The sequence below is a fragment of the Salmo salar genome, chromosome ssa27 (assembly GCF_905237065.1).
Source record: "Salmo salar chromosome ssa27, Ssal_v3.1, whole genome shotgun sequence".
Classification (NCBI taxonomy): domain Eukaryota; kingdom Metazoa; phylum Chordata; class Actinopteri; order Salmoniformes; family Salmonidae; genus Salmo; species Salmo salar.
Window position 1 is genome coordinate 11011093 of NC_059468.1, and position 23074 is coordinate 11034166.

Genomic DNA, 23074 nt, shown 5'->3' on the forward strand with positions numbered 1-23074 from the left:
ACGTTTTGATAACTAAATCTCTCAGACAAGGTGACTTTTATCAAGATATTTGCCTGTGTTTACCCCCAACAAATTAAATTCTAATTAGCTGCTAACGTTGGTCCTGTGTGGCTCAGTTGGTAGAGCATGGTGTTTGCAACGCCAGGGTTCTGGGTTCGATACCCATGGGGGAAAAAAAAAAATGTATGATAATGTATGCACTCACTACTGTAAGTCGCTCTGGATAAGAGTGTCTGTTAAATGATTAAAATGTCAAATGTGGCTGTCATAAAGAACTACAAATGCCATGATGACCTGGACGAGACTGCCGATTTGAGTCAAAGGTAAGAATCTCTGGATACACAGACAGCACTTATTTAAATATATATTTTGTAAGTATAAATCACTGCTTTAATAAAGGACTACTTCGTGAACGCCTCAGTAGCCCTTACAGTAACTGTTCAACAATGCATGCCACGTTTTACTGTTCCAATAATTATTGGACCCCTGTTATGCGTTTGAGTCATTATAATAATGAAAGATGGCAATGAATAAACGTACGTCTATATATACTGCATGAAGTACACCTAGTTTCAGTTACGGATTACATAACCAACCAAACTTGTTTGACCTGTTTGACCACGTTCGGTGAGGATAGACTAGAGCTCTCCTGGTTGTGAAAGCCAAGGATAGACTAGAGCTCTCCTGGTTGTGAAAGCCAGTTGTCACACTATTCGGCTCACCTTGGAATTTGACGCAGACTTTATTTAGATGCATATTATTCTTACTATTTTCGGGGCATTTAACAATCATGTCTGCTTTTAAAATGTATGTAGTCGCACTGTTGCTCCTTTTTGCGACACTTTCGACGGAGGACACTGGTAAGAACATTTATTTCTCTGTCTTGTTGCTAAAGGTGAAAGTAAAATGTTTTTTTGGCTGAGTTGCTATAGACCTAGGAAAAATAATAATAATATGGCGAAATTATTATTATAGAGGCACATTTTGACGATTCATGTTCAATTATTGTATCGTGAAAATTATAGGTAAAGTTATTTATTGTTCTGTTGAAAATATTCGCAAACTGTCAAAAATAATAATTACTTACTTAATAACTACAACTTCCCAACATTTTATTTAGTTATTAAAACTGTATTGATAGTTAGGCTTCAGTGTTTATGTTTTGCCTCTTGCTGCCAAGTGCCATTGACTGTACCTGACTGTACACCTGTGAAAACTATCTCACCTGGCAACAGAAAAGGACAGTCTTATTGGTTGGAAATGCTATGGTGACGACAAGTCTACTGTACAATTTTGTTGATACAGGATCCGTTTTTTTAGTGTGGTCTCTTTCAATAACCATTGTAGGTTAAGTGATGAACGAAAATTTTATGATTTTTTTAGATACAAATAATATAAAAAAATTTACAGATTGATTAAGGTACATTTTGTCACCATCATCCCTTCATTTAGTATTCCAATTAATTTGATATTCCTTTAAAAAATCATCCCCAAATCTTTTGGTCTTTGTAGAAGCATCTCTACTCAGGAGTCACGACTAACTCATGTTTCACTTTTTGTGACCAGTGGAGACATGGTCGCTGAATTACATCTACACTGCCCTGTCAAAGCCAGTAGAGTTGCCTGGTATCCATGAATTCACTGCCATGGGTCTGATGAATGACAAACAGATTGATTACTATGACAGTGTGGCAAAGAAGAAGATTCCCAAACAGGACTGGATGAGGGAGAAGCTGCCAGCAGACTACTGGGAAAAAGGAACTCAGTCACGCAAGAGCAAGGAGCAGTGGTTCAAAGTTAATGTCGACATCTTGATGAATCGCATGAGGCACAACAACACTGGTGAGAAACAACACCTGCAATCTGTCCTCTACAGCTCACTGTTAGATCTTTTACAAATTGTAGGTCATTAGTTATCCATGTATATTGTCATAGATGAGTCATTCACCTTCTTTTTCATTATTGGTTTTTCCTCTCAGATCTCCATATTCTTCAGTGGAAACATGGCTGTGAGATTGACCAACAGCGTGACGGCACAGTGAAATTCATAAAGGGCATCGACCAATACAGCTACGATGGTGACGACTTCCTGGCCTTTGATGATGTCACTATGCAGTGGGTGGCCCCAGTTGATCAAGCTCTGCCGACTAAGAGGAAGTGGGACGGGGTGCAGATCCTCAACCAGTACACCAAGGGCTACCTGGAGAAGGAGTGTGTGGACTGGCTGTCCACATTCATGGAATATGGGAAGAAGCATTTGAGAATGGATGATTGTGAGTACTTTTTGAAAGGTATTTTAAACCTCACATAGTGTAGCCTAACTATGGATAACATAAAAGGTCTATTTGTAACTCTGAGGATAGTTCAGAGAACTAGATAGATATTTGCTACTAAAGCAGTCTATAGACACGGATTGACTGCAATCCTGATTGTGAGTACTTATTGTGAGTACTTGTGAGTGCTTATACTTAAATAGCATAGCCTCACAAATGGTTAACAAAAAATACCATTTGTACATGTGAGATCAGAAATAATAGATGTTCTCTGTTTATTCCCTCTTTAGCTGCTCCAAAGGTCTATGCATTTGCTAAAAAAGCCAAAACTGCAGGACATGTCCGACTGACCTGCATGGCCACAGGTTTCTATCCCAAAGATGTGGTTATGCATATTAAGAAGAACGGTGTTCCATTGACCGACCGTGATGGAGTGCAGTCTGCAGGACTCCTACCCAATGATGATGAGACCTACCAGATCAGGATGAGTGTGCAGATCCCAGAGGCAGACAAGGAAACGTATGAATGTTATGTCAACCATAGAACATTGAAGGAGCCAATTGTGGAAAAATGGGGTAAAGTAGTCCTTATATTCAATATACCGGTACTGTATATATTTTCAACAAACCAGTTATTAGCATGGCTATCAATTGTGGTAAAATCAGACATTTCTGAGTCTGTTAACAGGTCATGATGTGACAACTGTTTTTCAAGCTCAATGTACAATATGTTGTTGTTAATGCTGAATATGTCCTCTTATATTGTCTTCCATGCAGATGGGAAATGCTGTGATTGTAACCAAGTAACAGGTGTTATCATTGCTGTTGTTGCGGTGGTCCTCCTGTTCATCGTGGTTACCCCACTGTTGGTTCTTTGGAAGAAAGGCAAAATATGTAAGTTTCTCACATTGTGAATGAATTTCATACAGTATGTTATTTTTCTTATTTGTATTGTTTTGTGAGATAAACTAAAGCGATTGTGGTTATTTAGGCATGTCGAAACCTTTTTTGACATCAGGGCATGACTTTAGTAAATCTCAAGTCAGGAGGTCAAAAAAAGTGAAGTATAGTATATATATTTTTCCTACCACTGTGTTTCCACTGTTTATCCCACAGTTTCAGATACTCATTTAATAAAAAGCTGTCATATTTGGCGTTAACATCTGGCTCCATTGTTTTAGTTGCTGGTAAAAAAGGAGCTCCACCACCTACTGAGATCCAGGAACCTCTAAATGGTACCGTTGATACAATGTCACGTTTTTTTATCCTTCCTGTAAACAATTACATGTACAGCAGCAGCACAGCAACACCAAAGATCTGGTAGGGATATGTATAATGGATGGGCCATCTTATCAGTGTTAATTGTTGTGATTTAATTATGTCTTGTGATGATTCAATTAATTAATGACAGCCCCCCCCCAATCCTTGTTTTTACACATCAATCATTTTTATTAATCACATACAGACGAATAGTTTGACTTCTTATTGTCTACTTATTGTTCTGGACAATACCGATTAGTATATAGCACAACATGAACCATGCACTTGCAAAGTTATTCTGTTCACATGACTCGATTACTTTCAGGAAATGGATTTGGAGCAGCTGTTCTGAACATGCCTGGTTAGACTTACAAAACTCATAGTTGTAGAGTGGAGGTCATGTTATGTTTTACAGTTGTTAAAAGCAGAGAAGGCTCCAATTTCATTCATGCAACGGAGTGCAGATTAGAATTGCAATTAAGAATGATTGACTGATACCATTGATTTCTGGTATTGTAAAAAAACGCCTTCATGATTTCAAAAGTGACTTTAACAATACAACAAGGTCTGTCATGTTTGCTTTTTGCCGCAAAGGTTGCTTTAATCACCTTTATCACAAATCATGTGGTATATAGACTTGTAAAATGAGAGGACTGTGGAACAGTCTAAAGAATAACGAGCAATTAGACACTGAACATAGTGGGGGACAACATGACACATTAATATTAAGTCATGAATTATCTGTACTGAGTAGGATTATTATGACACTGACGTGAAATGTAAAGTCAAATCTTCTCTTCACTAGGTGGGTAGTTTTCGATTCAGTCAAATCAGAGAGTGAATTAAATTGCTATGATGATTTTTCCATTAATTCATAGAATTCTATTTGGGAATATGCATGCCTATAGAGGACCAATGATCATCACTGAATGCTGTATATCTGTATCTAATTAAAGAGTGAGTATATTATCTTTTCCCAGTGAAAAAGGATGACGCTAGCAGCACTGACTCTGGTAATGTTGTTCAAAAGTATTGGCTGTTATTGTATCTTATATTACTTACATAGACAGTTAATGCAGTTGAAACTATGGAAGTGCTGATGTTAGTTCTGCTGTTCCAGGTCAAGGCAGCAATGAACGTCTAGACACTGAGGCAACGCTGACAACTGGAGGTAACATAATTTATCCGTGAAAAAATGTATTAAAAAATATATATAATGTAGTACAATCATGGCCTCCCAATCTCATTTTTGAAGTTACACATTTTGCTGGTGTTAGTTGTTGTTGAAAGTACTATTATGTAACAGCACTTAAAGAATTTGGTTCCTCCAGCCATACCACCCTGTATCCAACTAGGCAACTGGCACATGTCCATCAACAGTACAAACCATATATTAACTAACATCCCCAAACATCCCAACATCCTTTTACAAATATCAGCATCATGAGACAACATTGACATGTAATACTAACTGCACTATTACTATTTATTTACGTGTAATTCTGTCATGTTTGCTTTTTGATGCAAACTTTGCTTTAATAACCTTTATCATAAATCATGTGGTATATAGACTAGTAAAATGAGGGGACTGTGAATTGTAGTCAAGAAAATGTTTCTCAAGGAAGGGAACACCTAAAGAATAACTAGCAATTAGACACTGAACATAGTGGGGGACAACATGACACATGAATACTAAGTCATGAATTATCTGTACTGAGTAGGATTATTATGACACTGACGTGAAATGTAAAGTCACATCTATGTACTAGGCGGGTAGTTTTTGATTCAGTCAAATCAGGAAGTGAATTAAATGAATGTATTGGAAATTGCCCATTGTTTGCTATGAGGTTTTTTCAGTTAATGAATCACATTTTAAGTGGGAATATGCATCCCCTTTAGAGGACCGATTATCATCACTGAATGCTGTATCTAACTAAAGAGTGATTATATTCTCTTTTCACAGTGACAGAGGATGACACTAGCATCATTGACTCTGACTCTGGTAATGTTATTCAAAAGTATTCCCAGTTGTTGTATCTTATATTACTTACATAGACAGTTAATGCAGTTGAAACTATGGAAGTGCTGATGTTAGTTCTGCTGTTCCAGGTCAAGGCAGCAATGAACGTCTAGAGACTGAGCCAATGTTGACAAATGGAGATAATAATTTATCCATAAAATATAAATATATATATATATATATATATAATGTAAAACAATCATGGCCTCCCAATCTCATTTTTGAAGTTACACATTTTGCTGGTGTTAGTTGTTGTTGAAAGTACTATTATGTAACAGCACTTAAAGGATTTGGTTCCTCCAGCCATACCACCCTGTATCCAACTAGGCAACTGGCACATGTCCATCAACAGTACAAACCATATATTAACTAACATCCCCAAACATCCCAACATCCTTTTACAAATATCAGCATCATGAGACAACATTGACATGTAATACTAACTGCACTATTACTATTTATTTATGTGTAATTCTGTCATGTTTGCTTTTTGATGCAAACTTTGCTTTAATAACCTTTATCATAAATCATGTGGTATATAGACTTGTAAAATGAGGGGACTGTGAATCGTAGTCAAGAAAATGTTTCTCAAGGAAGGGAACACCTAAAGAATAACTAGCAATTAGACACTGAACATAGTGGGGGACAACATGACACATTAATACTAAGTCATGAATTATCTGTACTGAGTAGGATTATTATGACACTGACGTGAAATGTAAAGTCAAATCTTCTCTTCACTAGGTGTGTAGTTTTCGATTCAGTCAAATCAGAGAGTGAATTAAATTGCTATGATTATTTTTCCATTAATTCATAAAATTCTATTTGGGAATATGCATGCCTATAGAGGACCAATGATCATCACTGAATGCTGTATATCTGTATCTAATTAAAGAGTGAGTATATTATCTTTTCCCAGTGAAAAAGGATGACGCTAGCAGCACTGACTCTGGTAATGTTGTTCAAAAGTATTGGCTGTTATTGTATCTTATATTACTTACATAGACAGTTAATGCAGTTGAAACTATGGAAGTGCTGATGTTAGTTCTGCTGTTCCAGGTCAAGGCAGCAATGAATATCTAGAGACTGAGCCAATGATGACAACTGGAGGTAACATAATTTATCCTTAAAATATATATCATGTAGTACAATCATGGCCTCCCAATCTCATTTTTGAAAGTTACACATTTTGCTGGTGTTAGTTGTTGTTGAAAGTACTATTATGTAACAGCACTTAAAGGATTTGGTTCCTCCAGCCATACCACCCTGTATCCAACTAGGCAACTGGCACATGTCCATCAACAGTACAAACCATATATTAACTAACATCCCCAAACATCCAGTGGTAGAAAAAGTACTCAATTGAGTAAAAGTTAATATACCTTAATAGAAAAGGACTCAAGTAAAAAGTGAAAGTCACCCAGTAAAATATTACTTGAGTAAAAGTCTTAAAGTATTTGGGTTTAAATATACTTAAGTATCAAAAGTAAATGGAATTGCTAAAACGTACTTAAGTATCAAAAGTAAAAGTATAAACCATTTCAAATTCCTTATATTAGGCAAACCAGACAGCACAATTTTCGTGTTATTGTGTTTAGTGAGTCCGCCAGATCAGAAGCAGTAGGCATGACCAGGGATGTTCTCTTGGTAAGAATGTGAATTGGACCATTTTCCTGTCAAAATGTAACGAGTACAAAAATATATATATATATATTTTCTTTAGGAATGTAGTGAATTAAAAGTAAAAGTTGGCAAAAATATAAATAGCAAAGTAATGTTCAGATACCCCAAAAAACTACTTAAGTAGTACTTTAAAGTATTTTTACTTAAGTACTTTACACCACTGCAAACATCCCAACATTCTTTTACAAATATCAGCATCATGAGTCTACATGGACATGTAATACTAACTGCACTATTATTATGTATTATTTAGGTGTAATTCTTAGTTATCTAAATTATTGTATTATCGTTACTGGAATTCCTACTGTTACTGCAGCTATAGCCTGAGTATAAAAAACAACTACCCATTCCCATAATGACTTTCTCTCTCTATTCTCTCAGCCGTTGGGGAGTGACTGACAACTCATCTAAATCTAGCAAACAACATGTGATTCTGTTTTGTCAACAAATTCTGTCAATCTGGATGTGTACATTCCCAAGAATTGACCGTTTTGATCGGCTTGGATATGAATACTTATTAATGAACGTTTTGATCTTTTGAATATCATAGTAGAATTCCTTTTCAACAAATTGATTTGTAAATCGCCTGTATTTTGGCCATTTTAATGTATTGGTATTGGAACCTTATTCTATTTCTATTGTAGATGGTTTATTTTAAACTAGAAACCAATCATTTAAATCATTGCACACATATAAACCCACATACACTGAACTGCTTTTTAAATATGTTTTGTTGACATTTTTCAGGGAAAGTATAAATCACTGCTTTAATAAATGACTCCTTTATGAACCAATGTGAACGCCTCAGTATCCCTTGTGTGTTCAACACTGCATGCCACATTTGACTGTTCCAAGAATTATTGGACCCTTGTTATGCTTTTGAGTCATTATAATAATGAAGGATACCAATGAATAAAGTTAAGACTATGCATATTGCATGATGCATATAGGCCTAGCTGCAGTTAACACAAGCAACCAAACTAGTTTGACCATGTTCCATGAGGAAAGATGGGAGTTCACCTGTCAGGAGAGGCCAGGTTCACTGTCGTCGCACTGTGTGGCTCACCTGCGAATTTGACACAGAAATTATTTAGGATATTTCGGGCAATTCATTCATGTGAGCATTCAAAATATATTTTGTCGTACTTTTGTTCCTTTTTGGGACACTTTGACAATGGACAGTGGTAGGCCCAAGATAATTTATCTGTAATGTTGCTAAAAGTCAAAGTAAAATGTTGTTTGATGGCGGACTGAACGTAGTTATGTAGAGCACCTCAAGATAAAAACGTAATATTCAATATCGGTAAATTAGACTAAATATTAGCACTACACAATCTGGTGGGTGATAACCTTCAATCTGGAGAACAACACAAAACAAATCTTAAGACTAGAGAAATGTATCGACAAATATTACAAAAACAAGCAACACCCAAACATCCATTTCCTGACTGATGTCTTATGATGTTGCTTCAATATATCCACATTATTTTACATCCTCATGATGCCATCTATTTTGTGAAGTGCACCAGGCCCTCCTGCAGCAAAGCACCACCACAACATGATGCTGCCACCCCTGTTCTTCATGGTTGGGATGGTGTTCTTCGGCTTGCAAGCCTCCCCCTTTTTCCTCCAAACATAACGATGGTCATTATGGCCAAACACTTATATTTTTGTTTCATCAGACCAGAGGACATTTCTCCAAAAAGTACGATCTTTGTCCCCATGTGCAGTTGCAAACCGTAGTCTGGGTTTTTTATGGTGGTTTTGGAGCAGGGGCTTCTTCCTTGCTGAGCGGCCTTTCAGGTTATGTCGATATAGGACTCGTTTTACTGTGGATATAAATACTTTTGTACCTGTTTCCTCCAGCATCTTCACAAGGTCCTTTGCTGTTGTTCTGGGATTGATTTGCACTTTTCGCACCAAAGTACGTTCATCTCTAGGAGACAGAAGTGTCTCCTCCCTGAGCGGTATGATGGCTGCGTGGTCCCATGCTGTTTATACTTGCGTACTATTGTTTGTACAGATGAACATGGTACCTTCAGGTGTTTGGAAATTGCTCCCAAGGATGAACCAGACTTGTGGAGGTACACCATTTTTTTCTGAGGTCTTGGCTGATTTCTTTTCATTTCCCCATGATGTCAAGCAAAGAGGCACTGAGTTTGAAGGTGGGCCTTGAAATACATCCACAGGTACACCTCCAATTGACCCAAATGATGTCAATTAGCCTATCAGAAGCTTCTAAAGCTTTTAAAGGCACAGTCAACTTAGTGTATGTAATCTTCTGATCCACTGGAATTGTGATACAGTGAATTATAAGTGAAATAATCTGTCTGTAAACAATTGTTGAAAAAATGACTTGTGTCATGCACAAAGTAGATGTCCTAACCGACTTGCCAAAACTATAGTTTGTTAGCAAGAAATTTGTGGAGTGGTTGAAAAACGAGGTTTAATGACTCCAACCTAAGTGTATGTAAACTTCCGACTTCAACTGTAGGTATGTGTATGTATATATGTGTATATGTATGCATATGTGTATGCACGTTTATGTATATGGATATAAATATTTATCCAAAAAAGATATGGTGGATTGGAAATGATGCAGACAATTACAGTGATGGAAGCAACAATCTTTCTGCAATATTAAGCTGATCCACCCCTAAAAAATAAAAAAAATAATGTAAATAAATATATATATAGAGAGAGAGAGAGAGAGAGAGAGAGAGAGAGAGAGAGAGAGAGAGAGAGAGAGAGAGAGAGAGAGAGAGAGAGAGAGAGAGAGAGAGAGAGAGAGAGAGAGAGAGAGAGAGAGAGAGAGAGAGATAGATAGATAGATAGATAGATAGATAGATAGATAGATAGATAGATAGAAATTAAAAAGTCAAATGTTGTTTTGGCCGAGCTGCTTATAGGAAAAATTGTGGAAAAATGGGGTAAAGTATTCTAGTGTTAGTATCAATGGAGGTAAAATCAGATGTTTCTTCGCTCTCACAGTTATGAGGTCATGAATATTGATTCTATTTTGGTTAGCTATCTATAAAAAATGTGACATAATAATATATTTGTCCCCTATTTATCACAAGTTAATATTATATTTAGTTAATTTGAATAATGAACATAAATTAAGTGGTTGACTGTTGAAAAATTATTATGCAAATGAGAACAGTTTCAAGCTCAATATATAGGATTATATTGTTAATGGTTAATATGTCCTCTTTTCTTCAATAAAGATGGAAAATGCTGTGACTGTAACCAAGTCACAGGTGGTGTCGTTGGTGCTGTTGTGGTCCTTCTGCTCATAATGATCTCAGTTCCCTTGATATTGTTTCTTTTGAAAAAAGGCATAATATGTAAGTTCATGCAGTTATTGTTCTATAACATAACGTGGTTATTTAATTCGAGACACATTGTTATTTTTGTATTGAGAACACATTTGTCTAGAACGTCTAAGCCCTTTCTTCTCCCAGCACTCTGGGCGCGGAACCTGCAATTCCCCAAAATCGACCACAGTTCTGCAATGTTCACCTGGGGGCCACCGCTCTTTAAGGCCAACCGCTACTGCTGCTATGCCATGACCAACGGGGTAAAGACCCAAGGTAAACGTTTACACCAACACTCAGCCAATAACATGGCTGGACTTTATGTCATAGTCTGGTCTCAATTCAATCCATAGCACTAAAGATCCGCTTTATAGCACAATTGACAATTAAAGGCAAATGTTCCTGCAGTTGCAGAGACTGCATTCTCACGGTAAACGCTGCGTATGTGGGCTCAACCGGCAGTTGAAACATTAGCAAAGCATTTTCCCCACCCGTTTCGTTAAAAAGCTGAAAGATGAGGCTGGTGAAATGTAGCTAACCACTCTCAAATTCATAATCAGAGCTACGGATGCAAGGATTAAGCATCCATGGTATCAAAATGATCGTTTTAACCTTGTTTTGAGGCTACATAGTGTTTGTTTACATTTACTTTGTTTACAAACCTTCGAGTAAAACAAACTATCATGGTCCAAGCACACCAAGGCAGTCGTGAAGATTCTCTTCTATTATCTATGCATAATCACTTTAACTCTACCTACATGTGCATATTTCCTCATTTACCTCAACTAACCAGTGCCCCCGCACATTGACTCTGTACCGGTACCCCTGTATATAGCCTCGCTATTGTTGTTTTACTGCTGCTCTTTAATTATTTGTTACTTTTATTTCTTATTTTTTACTTATCTATTTTTTACTTAACATGTATTTTTCTTAAAACTGCATTGCTGGTTAAAGGCTTGTAAGTAAGCATTTCACTGTAAGGTCTACATCTGTTGTATTCGGCGCATGTGACAAATAAAATTTGATTTTGAGCTTATATTTTGGGCTCTGATGAGGTACGACAACAACTAAGTTCATGAGGCATTTCTAAGTTATATTCTTGAAGTATCAATGGGTATATATCAATACACTTTCCAAAGAGATTTTCTTTGCCTCAGAACAAATCACATGGTAAACATGATAACATATTAATCTTAGTTCGTACATCAACACATGAAACAATGATTAGTTTACATGCACACTAATAATTCAATATTAAGGGCAAGGGGGCAGTATTTGCACGGCCGGATAAAAAAACGTACCCGATTTAATCTGGTTACTACTCCTGCCCAGAAACTAGAATATGCATATAATTTGTAGATTTAGATAGAAAACACTCTAAAGTTTTTAAAACTGTTTGAATGGTGTCTGTGAGTATAACAGAACTCATATGGCAGGCCAAAACCTGAGAAGATTCCATGCAGGAAGTGCCCTGTCTGACAATTTATTGTCCTTCTAGGTTATCTCTATCAAAAATACAGCATCTCTGCTGTAACGTGACATTTTCTAAGGCTTCCATTGACTCTCAGAAGGCGCCAGAAAGTGGAATGAGAGCTCTGCAGTCTCTGGGTTAAGTACAGCAGCTCTGTTTCTTACTGGCCTGCCTGGGGACAGTGACACTGGAGATGCGCGTTCATGTAAATTCTCCATTTTGTTCTTTCAGTCTTTGAACGAATACAACGTCGCCCGGTTGGAATATTATCGCTATTTTACGGGAAAAATCGCATAAAAATTGATTTTAAACAGCGTTTGACATGCTTCGAAGTACGGTAATGGAATATTTTGAATTTTTTTGTCACAAAATGCGCCCGCGTGTCACCCTTCGGATAGTTACCTGAACGCATGAACAAAACAGAGCTATTTCAATATAACTATGGATTATTTCGAACCAAAACAACATTTGTTGTTGAAGTAGAAGTCCTGGGAGTGCATTCTGACGAAGAACAGAAAAGGTAATCAAATTTTTCTTATAGTAAATCTGAGTTTGGTGAGGGCCAAACTTGGTGGGTGTCAAATTAGCTAGCCGTGATGGCCGGGCTATCTACTCAGAATATTGCAAAATGTGCTTTCGCCGAAAAGCTATTTTAAAATCTGACACCGCGATTGCATAAAGGAGTTCTGTATCTATAATTCTTTAAATAATTGTTATGTATTTTGTAAACGTTTATCGTGAGTAATTTAGTAAATTCACCGGAAGTTTGCGGTGGGTATGCTAGTTCTGAACATCACATGCTAATGTAAAAAGCTGGTTTTTGATATAAATATGAACTTGATTGAACAAAACATGCATGTATTGTATAACATAATGTCCTAGGAGTGTCATCTGATGAAGATCATCAAAGGTTAGTGCAGCATTTAGCTGTGGTTTTGTTTTTTGTGACAAAAATGCATGCTTTGAAAATGGCTGTGTGATTATTTTTGGGAGGGTACTCTCCTGACATAATCTAATGTTTTGTTTTCGCTGTAAAGCCTTTTTGAAATCTGACAGTGTGGTCAGATTAACGAGAGTCTTGTCTTTAAAATGGTGTAAAATAGTCATATGTTTGAGAAATTGAAGGTATAGCATTTATGAGGTATTTGTATTTCGCGCTACACGATTCCACGCAAGCGTCCCACCTTGCCCAGGGAGGTTAAACTGATTATGGCAGAAAGCCGAGTATGGCATTAGTCATGTAAACACCTTACTCTGCTTGTCTTAATCGGTGTAAGGTCATAATCGAAGTAAACATACGCTGATTAAAACACCTGATTTTCTGAGCAATCTTTCTAATTATTAGGACATGAAAACACTTTAATTCGCATTCCAGCTGTGTATTTGATCTGCGCATTGGCCAGAACCGGGTAGCACAAGCCGAGTTAAGTCAATTCTGAAAAACTGAAAGTATTCATCTTATAAATAGTTTTCACATGCAAACGTTATATGTCCGAACTCAGAATCAAATAGTCTTCGCAAAAATAACATGGTCACTGTGGTAGAACGTTTATTTTGATTGCCGATTTTCTGCATTTATCCAAGTCCCATCATTAGCCTGATTTCAGATGGTTAAACGTAAACAGGATTATTAGGGAAATCGTTCTTCTTGCAAACCATGTAAACGTTTTAAACAAACTATTATATTAACCTGACTCTCCACAATAATCTCATTATCGTGTGCATGTTCCCCCTTCTGAAATGTAAAGTGGAGATACAGTAGAAAAAAAGGCTAATCCAACAGGCACAGACATCCCAGTACCATTATTGTTATTATTCTTAAAATGAATGAATGCTTTCGATATTGGCCGGGATGTAAAGACTGTATCAGGACCAGAATGCCATCTACAGTACATATTATTTGAGATGAGATGAATTCGCACTCACCTTAAGCCTTACCTCTTCTTTGACCATAGGGCGTATGTGGATGCAACGAAACCCCAGTGTTGCTTAGTAACCTGATGCCACTGACAGAGTACACTGTGACCATCTTGGCTTTGTATGATGGGGGTCGCCAAGCCAAGCCCCTGACTGGCAGATTTACCACCAGTAAGACTGCCTCTCCCCTCCTCTCTATTCTCCCCAGCTGTTAGTTGTGGAGAGCTGTATAGTACCTGTGGTAGAGTGGTACTAAAGGAGATAGGCTGAAGGCCAGAGAGTTGCTAGTCCAAAATATTGCTCTACTCTACAGTAATTCTCTATTGCTCTACTGTAATTCTATGTTGCTCTGCTCTACTGTAATTCTCTGTTGCTCTACTCTACTGTAATTCTCTGTTGCTCTACTCTACTGTAATTCTCTGTTGCTCTACTCTAGTGTAATTCTCTGTTGCTCTACTCTACTGTTATTCTCTGTTGCTCTACTCTACTGTAATTCTCTGTTGCTCTACTCTACTGTAGTTCTCTGTTGCTCTACTCTACTGTAGTTCTCTGTTGCTCTACTCTACTGTAGTTCTCTGTTGCTCTACTCTACTGTAATTCTCTATTGCTCTACTCTACTGTAATTCTCTATTGCTCTTGTGTGTTGCCTGAGCTGCTTTTCTTTATCTTAGGAATTGAATGACAGGATGTAGTGTAAAAATATGATTGAATATTTCCACAGATGATAGGGTTGTGAGGTAACACATACATTTTTACCCAAAGTGAATGTGTCACTGTCAACATTGACTGTGACACATTTATTCATATGTAGCACGTGCAGAAATTGATCAAACAACCCTGGTGTTGCCAGCACCATGCTCTAACACACTCAGCCATTGGAACCACTTATCCTTTGCGTGAAATCCAGAGACAGTCCCAGAGCCTCTGAACCTAAAGACCAGTGAAGTCTCCACAGAGAGCTTCAGGGTCACCTGGGAACACTCAGCCCAAGACGTGGTCCTCTACAGACTCACCTGGACCCCAACCAGAGGAGGAGACACTAAAGAGGTCTGGCTGTCTGTCTGGCTGTCTGTCCATCTGCTTTTTTCTCCTGTTGCCTACTGAAATTGATCTCGTTCCCCCCATGCTGAAGACGCAGGTGAATGGTAACATGAACACCTACCTTCTGACTGGACTGATTCCCAACACTGAATACAAGGTGGGCGTGTCCGCCATCTTCAGAGACAAGTTTGAAAGTGACGCCGTGACCATCAACGAGTCAACAGGTAAACTACAGGATATGTAGCTAATCTAACCACTCTCAAGGACTTACACACCTACTGCAGACCCATAATTACAAAGTCGCATTCACTTTGTAATTGCACTGTTGAACTTTCAACATAACAAGGCCAACGTAGTTGATTATAGCTGAGTATGTATAGTGACACTATTAGGCAACGTTTAGGTGAAAAATTACTGTGAGGTTTACCAAACAATTATACAAAAAGACAGCAGGGTTTACCAAACAATTATACAAAAAGACAGCAGGGTTTACCAAACAATTATACAAAAAGACAGCAGGGTTTACCAAACAATTATACAAAAAGACAGCAGGGTTTACCAAACAATTATACAAAAAGACAGCAGGGTTTACCAAAAAAATACACAAGGAACCATTTAGAAATAACTAATGTTTGTTTTCATTGCAAAGGTTGCTTTCATCACTTATCGTAAATCACGTGGTACATCAGTCATAAACAGGACAGACAGAGGAGTTACTGTAGTTCTGATCCAGAACAGGTTTGTCAAGGAAGTAAAACACTGAAGAATAACAAGGATGCTGTTTGACACAATGAACCTAGGTGTACTTCACATACTTTCTAGGTATACTTCACATACTTTCAGCTTTAGTATGAAGATCGACAAGGATAAGATCCTCCTTCAAGATCAAAACAACTTACTGATAAATGTTGTCATGTTCCCACACAAGAGCCTCATAGAGGAGAATTATTGTGGCAGAATTCAATGACTTTGGGAAAAGCTAAAACTTTGTATAAGTTCAACGTCAGTTGACTTATCTTTTTTATATATATAAAAATATATATTTTTTAAGTACATTTCTGACTTTAATAACCGATAGAGAGAGAAAGGATTACAGTGGGGAAGGATAGAGAGACATGACAGTAATATGATGTCATATTCTTCTTTATTATTTGTGATAATATAAGCATGATTGTCATGTTCGTTGGAATGAATGTCGGACCAAGGCGTAGCGAATGTTGAGTTCCACATTATTTATTAGAAAGTGAAACTAAGCAAAGACAAAAACAAATAAACTGTAAACTAACAACGAACGGTGACTACAGCAAATGCTATGTGCACTAACTCAAATCAATATCCCATAACACACAGGTGGAAAAATGCTACTTAAGTATGATCCCCAATTAGAGACAACGATAGCCCTGCCTCTTATTGGGAATCATGCCAAAACACCAACATAGAAAAAACAAACTAGAACCCCACATAGAAAATATAAACTAGACTAAACCCCTAGTCACGCCCTGACCTACTCTACCATAGAAAATAAAGGCTTTCTATGGTCAGGACGTGACAATAATAAGTTTATCACACTCTCTTTTTCAGGGAAGACCAATGACAACCCCTCTCCTCTTGACTCAGGTAATGTTTAAAATGATTACCTCATTATGTTTTTTATAACATTGGTTTTGACTAGGTCTAACACGTAAACTGTGTAGGTGATGGGGTTGGACTGTTTTGCTGTTATTTTTTCACGTCAGGGTTCTAGTGAAGGTTCTAGTGAAGGTTCTAGTCAGGAGGGATCTCCAACTGGCAGCCGTGAAGATATTGATGTGAACCAACAACTGTTACCTGGTTAAGGTCGGTATATATCAACCTTCCTCTCTGCATCAATTGCACCCATTCAGGTTTGGTTCATCTAAATAATTAACTGATAAATAACTTTTCATTCAAAAGTAATTATCAATTGGATTTAGAATAAATGTATACATTAACGTCTCTAGTTAATCTGTAGCACAGATGCAGGGCCTCTTTGTGGCCTATTAATAGTGAAAGTATATGTATGTAAACTGATGGTGTTATACTGGAAACTCTAAAGCAGGGGTGTTTAACATATGGCGTGTCCAATCCTGCCCCTGGGTGGTTTGAGTAAAAACAACATTTGTATCAATAATTGTTTTGGGGGGGTGGGGAAACAAACTCAATATACAATGCTCAAAAAATAAAGGGAACACTAAAATAACACATCCTAGATCTGAATGAATGAAATAATCTTATTAAATACTTTTTTCTTTACATAGTTGAATGTGCTGACAACAAAATCACACAAAAATAATCAATGGAAATCCAATTTATCAACCCATGGAGGTCTGGATTTGGAGTCACACTCAAAATTAAAGTGGAAAACCACACTACAGGCTGATCCAACTTTGATGTAATGTCCTTAAAACAAGTCAAAACGAGGCTCAGTAGTGTGTGTGGCCTCCACGTGCCTGTATGACCTCCCTACAATGCCTGGGCATACTCCTGATGAGGTGGTGGATGGTCTCCTGAGGGATCTCCTCCCAGACCTGGACTAAAGCATCCGCCAACTCCTGGACAGTCTGTGGTGCAACGTGGCGTTGGTGGATGGAGCGAGACATGATGTCCCAGATGTGCTCAATTGGATTCAGGTCTGGGGAACGGGTGGGCCAGTCCATAGCATCAATGCCTTCCTCTTGCAGGAACTGCTGACACATTCCAGCCACATGAGGTCTAGCATTGTCTTGCATTATAGGAGCAACCCAGGGCCAACCGCACCAGCATATGGTCTCACAAGGGGTCTGAGGATCTCATCTCGGGTACCTAATGGCAGTCAGGCTACCTCTGGCGAGCACATCAGGAGACGTGGAGGAGGCCATAGGAGGGCAACAACCCAGCGGCCCCCCCAAAGAAATGCCACCCCACACCATGACTGACCCACCGCCAAACCGGTCATGCTGGAGGATGTTGCAGGCAGCAGAACGTTCTCCACGGCGTCTCCAGACTCTGTCACGTCTGTCACATGTGCTCAGTGTGAACCTGCTTTTATCTGTGAAGAGCACAGGGCGCCAGTGGCGAATTTGCCAATCTTGGTGTTCTCTGGCAAATGCCAAACATCCTGCACGGTGTTGGGCTGTAAGCACAACCCCCACCTGTGGACATCGGGCTGTCATACCACCCTCGTGGAGTCTGTTTCTGACCATTTGAGCAGACACATGCACATTTGTGGCCTGCTGGAGGTCATTTTGCAGGGCTCTGGCAGTGCTCCTCCTGCTCCTCCTTGCACAAAGGCAGAGGTAGCGGTCCTGCTGCTGGGTTGTTGCCCTCCTATGGCCTCCTCCACGTCTCCTGATGTACTGGCCTGTCTCCTGGTAGCGCCTCCATGCTCTGGACACTACGCTGACAGACACAGCAAACCTTCTTGCCACAGCTCGCATTGATGTGCCATCCTGGATGAGCTGCACTACCTGAGCCACTTGTGTGGGTTGTAGACTCCGTCTCATGCTACCACTAGAGTGAAAGCACCGCCAGCATTCAAAAGTGACCAAAACATCAGTCAGGAAGCATAGGAACTGAGAAGTGGTCTGTGGTCTCCACCTGCAGAACCACTCCTTTATTGGGGGTGTCTTGCTAATTGCCTATAATTTCCACCTGTTGTCTATTCCATTTGCACAACAGCATGTGAAATGTATTGTCAATCAGTGTTGCTTCCTAAGTGGACAGTTTGATTTCACAGAAGTGTGATTGACTTGGAGTTACATTGTGTTGTTTAAGTGTTCCCTTTATTGTTTTGAGCAGTATACTTTAAAATAACTCAAACCAAATCGCTACTGTGTAGAAATGATAATGGACCTACTTCTTGACTGTCCAGCTCACTAAGAACCACTGAAATGAAAGCTAGACAGTCAGGGAGCATTGAAAATTCAAAAAACAGTGGATAGGCTAATTTAGCACATTTTTACGGCGAGGAAATATAACACATTTTCGGTGCAACCCTCCGGATCTCGTTGAAGACCGAATGTGTTAGTTTCACACACAGTGGGTGGGGCTTATATTCAGGTGCGCTTAATAGTCCGGAAATTACGGTATTAGTAACATCATGAAGACCAGTGGGTTTAGAACACATGGCTTCAGTATTAGTAACATCATGAAGACCAGTGGGTTTAGAACACATGACTTCAGTATTAGTAACATCATGAAGACCAGTGGGTTTAGAACACATGGCTTCAGTATTAGTAACATCATGAAGACCAGTGGGTTTAGAACACATGGTTTCAGTATTAGTAACATCATGAAGACCAGTGGGTTTAGAGCACATGGTTTCAGTATTAGTAACATCATGAAGACCAGTGGGTTTAGAACACATGGTTTCAGTATTAGTAACATCATGAAGACCAGTGTGTTTAGAGCACATGGCTTCAGTATTAGTAACATCATGAAGACCAGTGAGTTTAGAACACATGGTTTCAGTATTAGTAACATCATGAAGACCAGTGGGTTTAGAACACATGGTTTCAGTATTAGTAACATCATGAAGACCAGTGGGTTTAGAATGGCTTCAGTATTAGTAACATCATGAAGACCAGTGGGTTTAGAACACATGGTTTCAGTATTAGTAACATCATGAAGACCAGTGGGTTTAGAGCACATGGCTTCAGTATTAGTAACATCATGAAGACCAGTGAGTTTAGAACACATGGTTTCAGTATTTGTAACATCATGAAGACCAGTGGGTTTATAATGTCTTCAGTATTAGTAACATCATGAAGACCAGTGGGTTTAGAACACATGTCTTCAGTATTAGTAACATCATGAAGACCAGTGGGTTTATAATGTCTTCAGTATTAGTAACATCATGAAGACCAGTGAGTTTAGAGCACATGGCTTCAGTATTAGTAACATCATGAAGACCAGTGGGTTTAGAACACATGGCTTCAGTATTATTAACATCATGAAGACCAGTGGGTTTAGAACACATGGCTTCATTATTAGTAACATCATGAAGACCAGTGAGTTTAGAGCACATGGTTTCAGTATGAGTGTCACGTCCTGACCAGTAAAGGGGTTATTTGTTATTGTAGTTTGGTCAGGACGTGACAGGGTTGTGTTTGTTTAGAGTGTTTCGGGGTTTGTTGGGCTATGTCCTTATTTAAGAGGGGTGTTTGTTTAGAGTGTTTCGGGGTTTGTTGGGTTATGTTCTTGTTAGTCTATTTCTATGTTAGTTCTAGTATGTCTATTTCTATGTGGTGTTTGTTGGGTTGACCTTCAATTGGACGCAGCTGCTCCTAGTTGCTTCTAATTGAAGGTCCTATTTAAGAGGGGTGTTTTTCTATGGGATTTCGTGGGTAGTTGTTCCTTGTTTAGTGTTTGTTGCACCTGACAGGACTGTTTTGTTTTGTTCTTTTTTGTATACGTATTTATTTGTTTCTCCTTCTTCAAAATAAAAAGAAGATGAGTATACATATTCCTGCTGCGTTTTGGTCCAATCCATAAGACAACCGTAACAATGAGTCATACTGTAGATATCCTTTTGACTGGTACCAAATTTGGCCCAATCAGCTAAGTGTTCATTGAGAGAGGTTCATTAACTGAAATGTTTCAGTAACATTATGTTTCATGGCAGAGCTCTCCATTCCTTATGACATCTAAACAAATCATAAAGAAAAATATCTCATGGTATAACTCATTAAAGAATGATATCCAAGCACACAATTTAAAATATTGACCATCTTAATTATCTCAACATGTCAGAACCAACAGCCTTACAGTAATACGGTTCAGAACACATGTGATATGAAAGCCAAGCAGATCTATTTGACATCAGAACCAGACATATATTCTGGTGTTTGTTCCACTATGCTAAAAGCTCCAGCTGGAGGAAGGATTCCCACACAGGATCCAGCCCAGCATTAGACCAGTGTGCTGGTATTGCTGGAACAGTAAGAAGGAGAGGTGCAGAGTAAAAACAGTGGAGTCAGAGGGGGGAGCTCATTAATCAGAACACTGGTCTCTCCTCAGTGTCTCAGAGAGTGGAGACTGGGAGCCCTGGCTGGCCTCACAGACCACAGAGCCCACCTTCTTCCACTGGTCGACAGGGAGGGTCAGGGTGCTGCTCCAGCTGTAGTGGCCGTCCTTCTCCAGGTGTTTCCGTCATGCTGACATGCTCTCTGAGCTCCCTCGGGCATGGCTACTTACTGGGCAAAGTATCATCAAAACTATGTGATCCTGTTAGAAAACTTAACAACAAAATATTCTCTTCATCCCTGGTATTTCCTACACAACGTAAAGGATGGAAACCTGACATACACTGTGTGAAAACTCTTCAAGTTACAATATTTTCGTTACGTCATTTTTATACATCACAAAATAGACATTCATTTCCCATATTCCATCTCTCATCATCCCCTACATTCGGATGTAAAAAATATTGTCCCAGTATTCACTGTTGGACGTTAGAGTTTTTGTGGGGCAAAACATCTCTGTAACAAAGAGATTCCAATCTCAATACTAAAGGGTAGAGAGAGAAAGTTTCCCCCTCTAGAGATTTAAAAAATATATATTTTTTTTCACCTTTATTTAACCATGTAGGCTAGTTGAGAACAAGTTCTCATTTACAACTGCGACCTGGCCAAGATAAAGCAAAGCAGTTCGACACATACAACAACACAGAGTTACACATGGAATAAAAAAACATACAGAGCTATATCTCCCATAACCTCTGACTGTTTTTTAAATGCACTGTTAACAAGTTTGGGTGCATTTCTGACCTTCGGGTGAGTTTGTTATTTTGTCAGTAGAAAAAAAAGTCTATATACAGTGTGTGCAAATGATAAGGGAGGTAAGGCAATAAATAGGCCATAGTAGCGAAGTAATTACAATATAACAATTAAACACTGGAATGGTAGATGTGCAGCAGATGAATGTGCAAGTAGAGATACTGGGGTGCAAAGGAGCAAGATAAATAAATAAATACAGTATTGGGATGAGATAGTTGGATGGGCTATTTACAGATGGGCTATGTACAGGTGCAGTGATCTGTGAGCTGCTCTGACAGCTGATGCTTAAAGCTAGTGAGGGAGATATGAGTCTCCAGCTTCAGTGATTTTTGCAGTTCGTTCCAATCATTGGCAGCAGAGAACTGGAAGGAAAGGCGGCCAAAGGAGGAATTGGCTTTGGGGGTGACCAGTGATATATACCTGCTGGAGTGCGTGCTACGGGTGGGTGTTGCTATGGTGACCAGTGAGCTGAGATAAGGTGGGGCTTTACCTAGCAAAGACTTGTAGATGACCTGGAGCCAATTTACCACCGGGCATGAGGTGTCATAAAACACCCACACCAATCCCTCCTCCCCTCTGCAGGTGAGAGGGGTCTGGTGGACGCTGATCCATTGTAACCTGATCTTTGGATCCTCACAGGAGAGTCATGACACCCTTATTCCTCCTCCGCCAAACTTTACAGTTGGCACTATGCATTGGGGCAGGTAGCGTTCTCCTGGCATCCACCAAACCCAGATTCGTCCATCAGACTGCCAGATGGTGAAGCGTGATTCATCACTCCAGAGAACGCGTTTCCACAGCCCTCCAGCTGATGCTTGGCATTGCGCATGGTGATCTTAGGCTTATGTGCAGCTGCTCGGCCATGGAAACCCATTTCATGAAGCTCCCAACTAACAGGTATTGTGCTGACGTTGCTTCCTGAGGAGGTTTGTAGTGAACGCTTCAGCATTCGGCAGTCCCATTCTGTGAGCTTGTGTGGCCTACCACTTTGCGGCTGAACCGTTGTTGCTCCTAGTCGTTTCCACTTCGCAATAACAGCAGTTACAGTTGACCGAGGCAGCTCTTGCAGGGCAGACATTTTATGAACTTACTTGTTGGAAAGGTGGCATCCTATGACAGTGCCACCTTGAAAGTCACTGAGCTCTTCAGGAAGGCCATTCTACTGCCAATGTTTGTCTATGGAAATTGCATGGTTGTGTGCTTGATTTTATACACCTCTCAGCAACGCGTGTGGCTGAAATAGCCAAATCCACTAATTGGAAGGGGTGTCCACATATTTTTGTATATCATATATAGTGTATGTAGATATTATCTACTCGA

The 23074-nt window shown here is 39.0% G+C and overlaps 1 protein-coding gene across 5 annotated transcripts; it reads left to right on the forward strand.

Annotated features, from left to right (window-relative positions):
* Nucleotides 1-553: 553 nt before the first annotated feature.
* On the forward strand, nucleotides 554-8029 carry LOC106588377 (class I histocompatibility antigen, F10 alpha chain). 5 transcript variants are annotated; one of them, XM_014177289.2, is made up of 13 exons: nucleotides 554-860; nucleotides 1567-1842; nucleotides 1980-2273; nucleotides 2564-2848; nucleotides 3050-3166; nucleotides 3454-3507; nucleotides 4513-4545; nucleotides 4653-4703; nucleotides 5496-5534; nucleotides 5642-5692; nucleotides 6472-6504; nucleotides 6612-6662; nucleotides 7617-8029. In XM_014177289.2, exons 1-13 carry the CDS (start codon nucleotides 791-793, stop codon nucleotides 7628-7630), a joined length of 1368 nt encoding a protein of 455 aa, XP_014032764.2. In that variant the 5' UTR covers nucleotides 554-790; the 3' UTR covers nucleotides 7631-8029. The 5 variants fall into 5 exon arrangements, with proteins under 5 accessions (XP_014032764.2, XP_014032765.2, XP_045565592.1 ...); XM_014177290.2 differs by lacking the exon at nucleotides 5642-5692; XM_045709636.1 differs by lacking the exons at nucleotides 5642-5692; nucleotides 6472-6504.
* The last annotated feature ends 15045 nt before the right edge of the window (nucleotides 8030-23074 follow it).

Excerpts from the sequence above, each read along its gene's own strand:
- LOC106588377 (XM_014177289.2), top strand. The coding sequence starts at position 791 with ATGTCTGCTTTTAAAATGTATGTAGTCGCACTGTTGCTCCTTTTTGCG. Across the intron at positions 2,849-3,049 it reads GCCAATTGTGGAAAAATGGG|ATGGGAAATGCTGTGATTGT; the intron begins GTAAAGTAGTCC and ends TCTTCCATGCAG. Across the intron at positions 4,704-5,495 it reads GGCAACGCTGACAACTGGAG|TGACAGAGGATGACACTAGC; the intron begins GTAACATAATTT and ends CTCTTTTCACAG.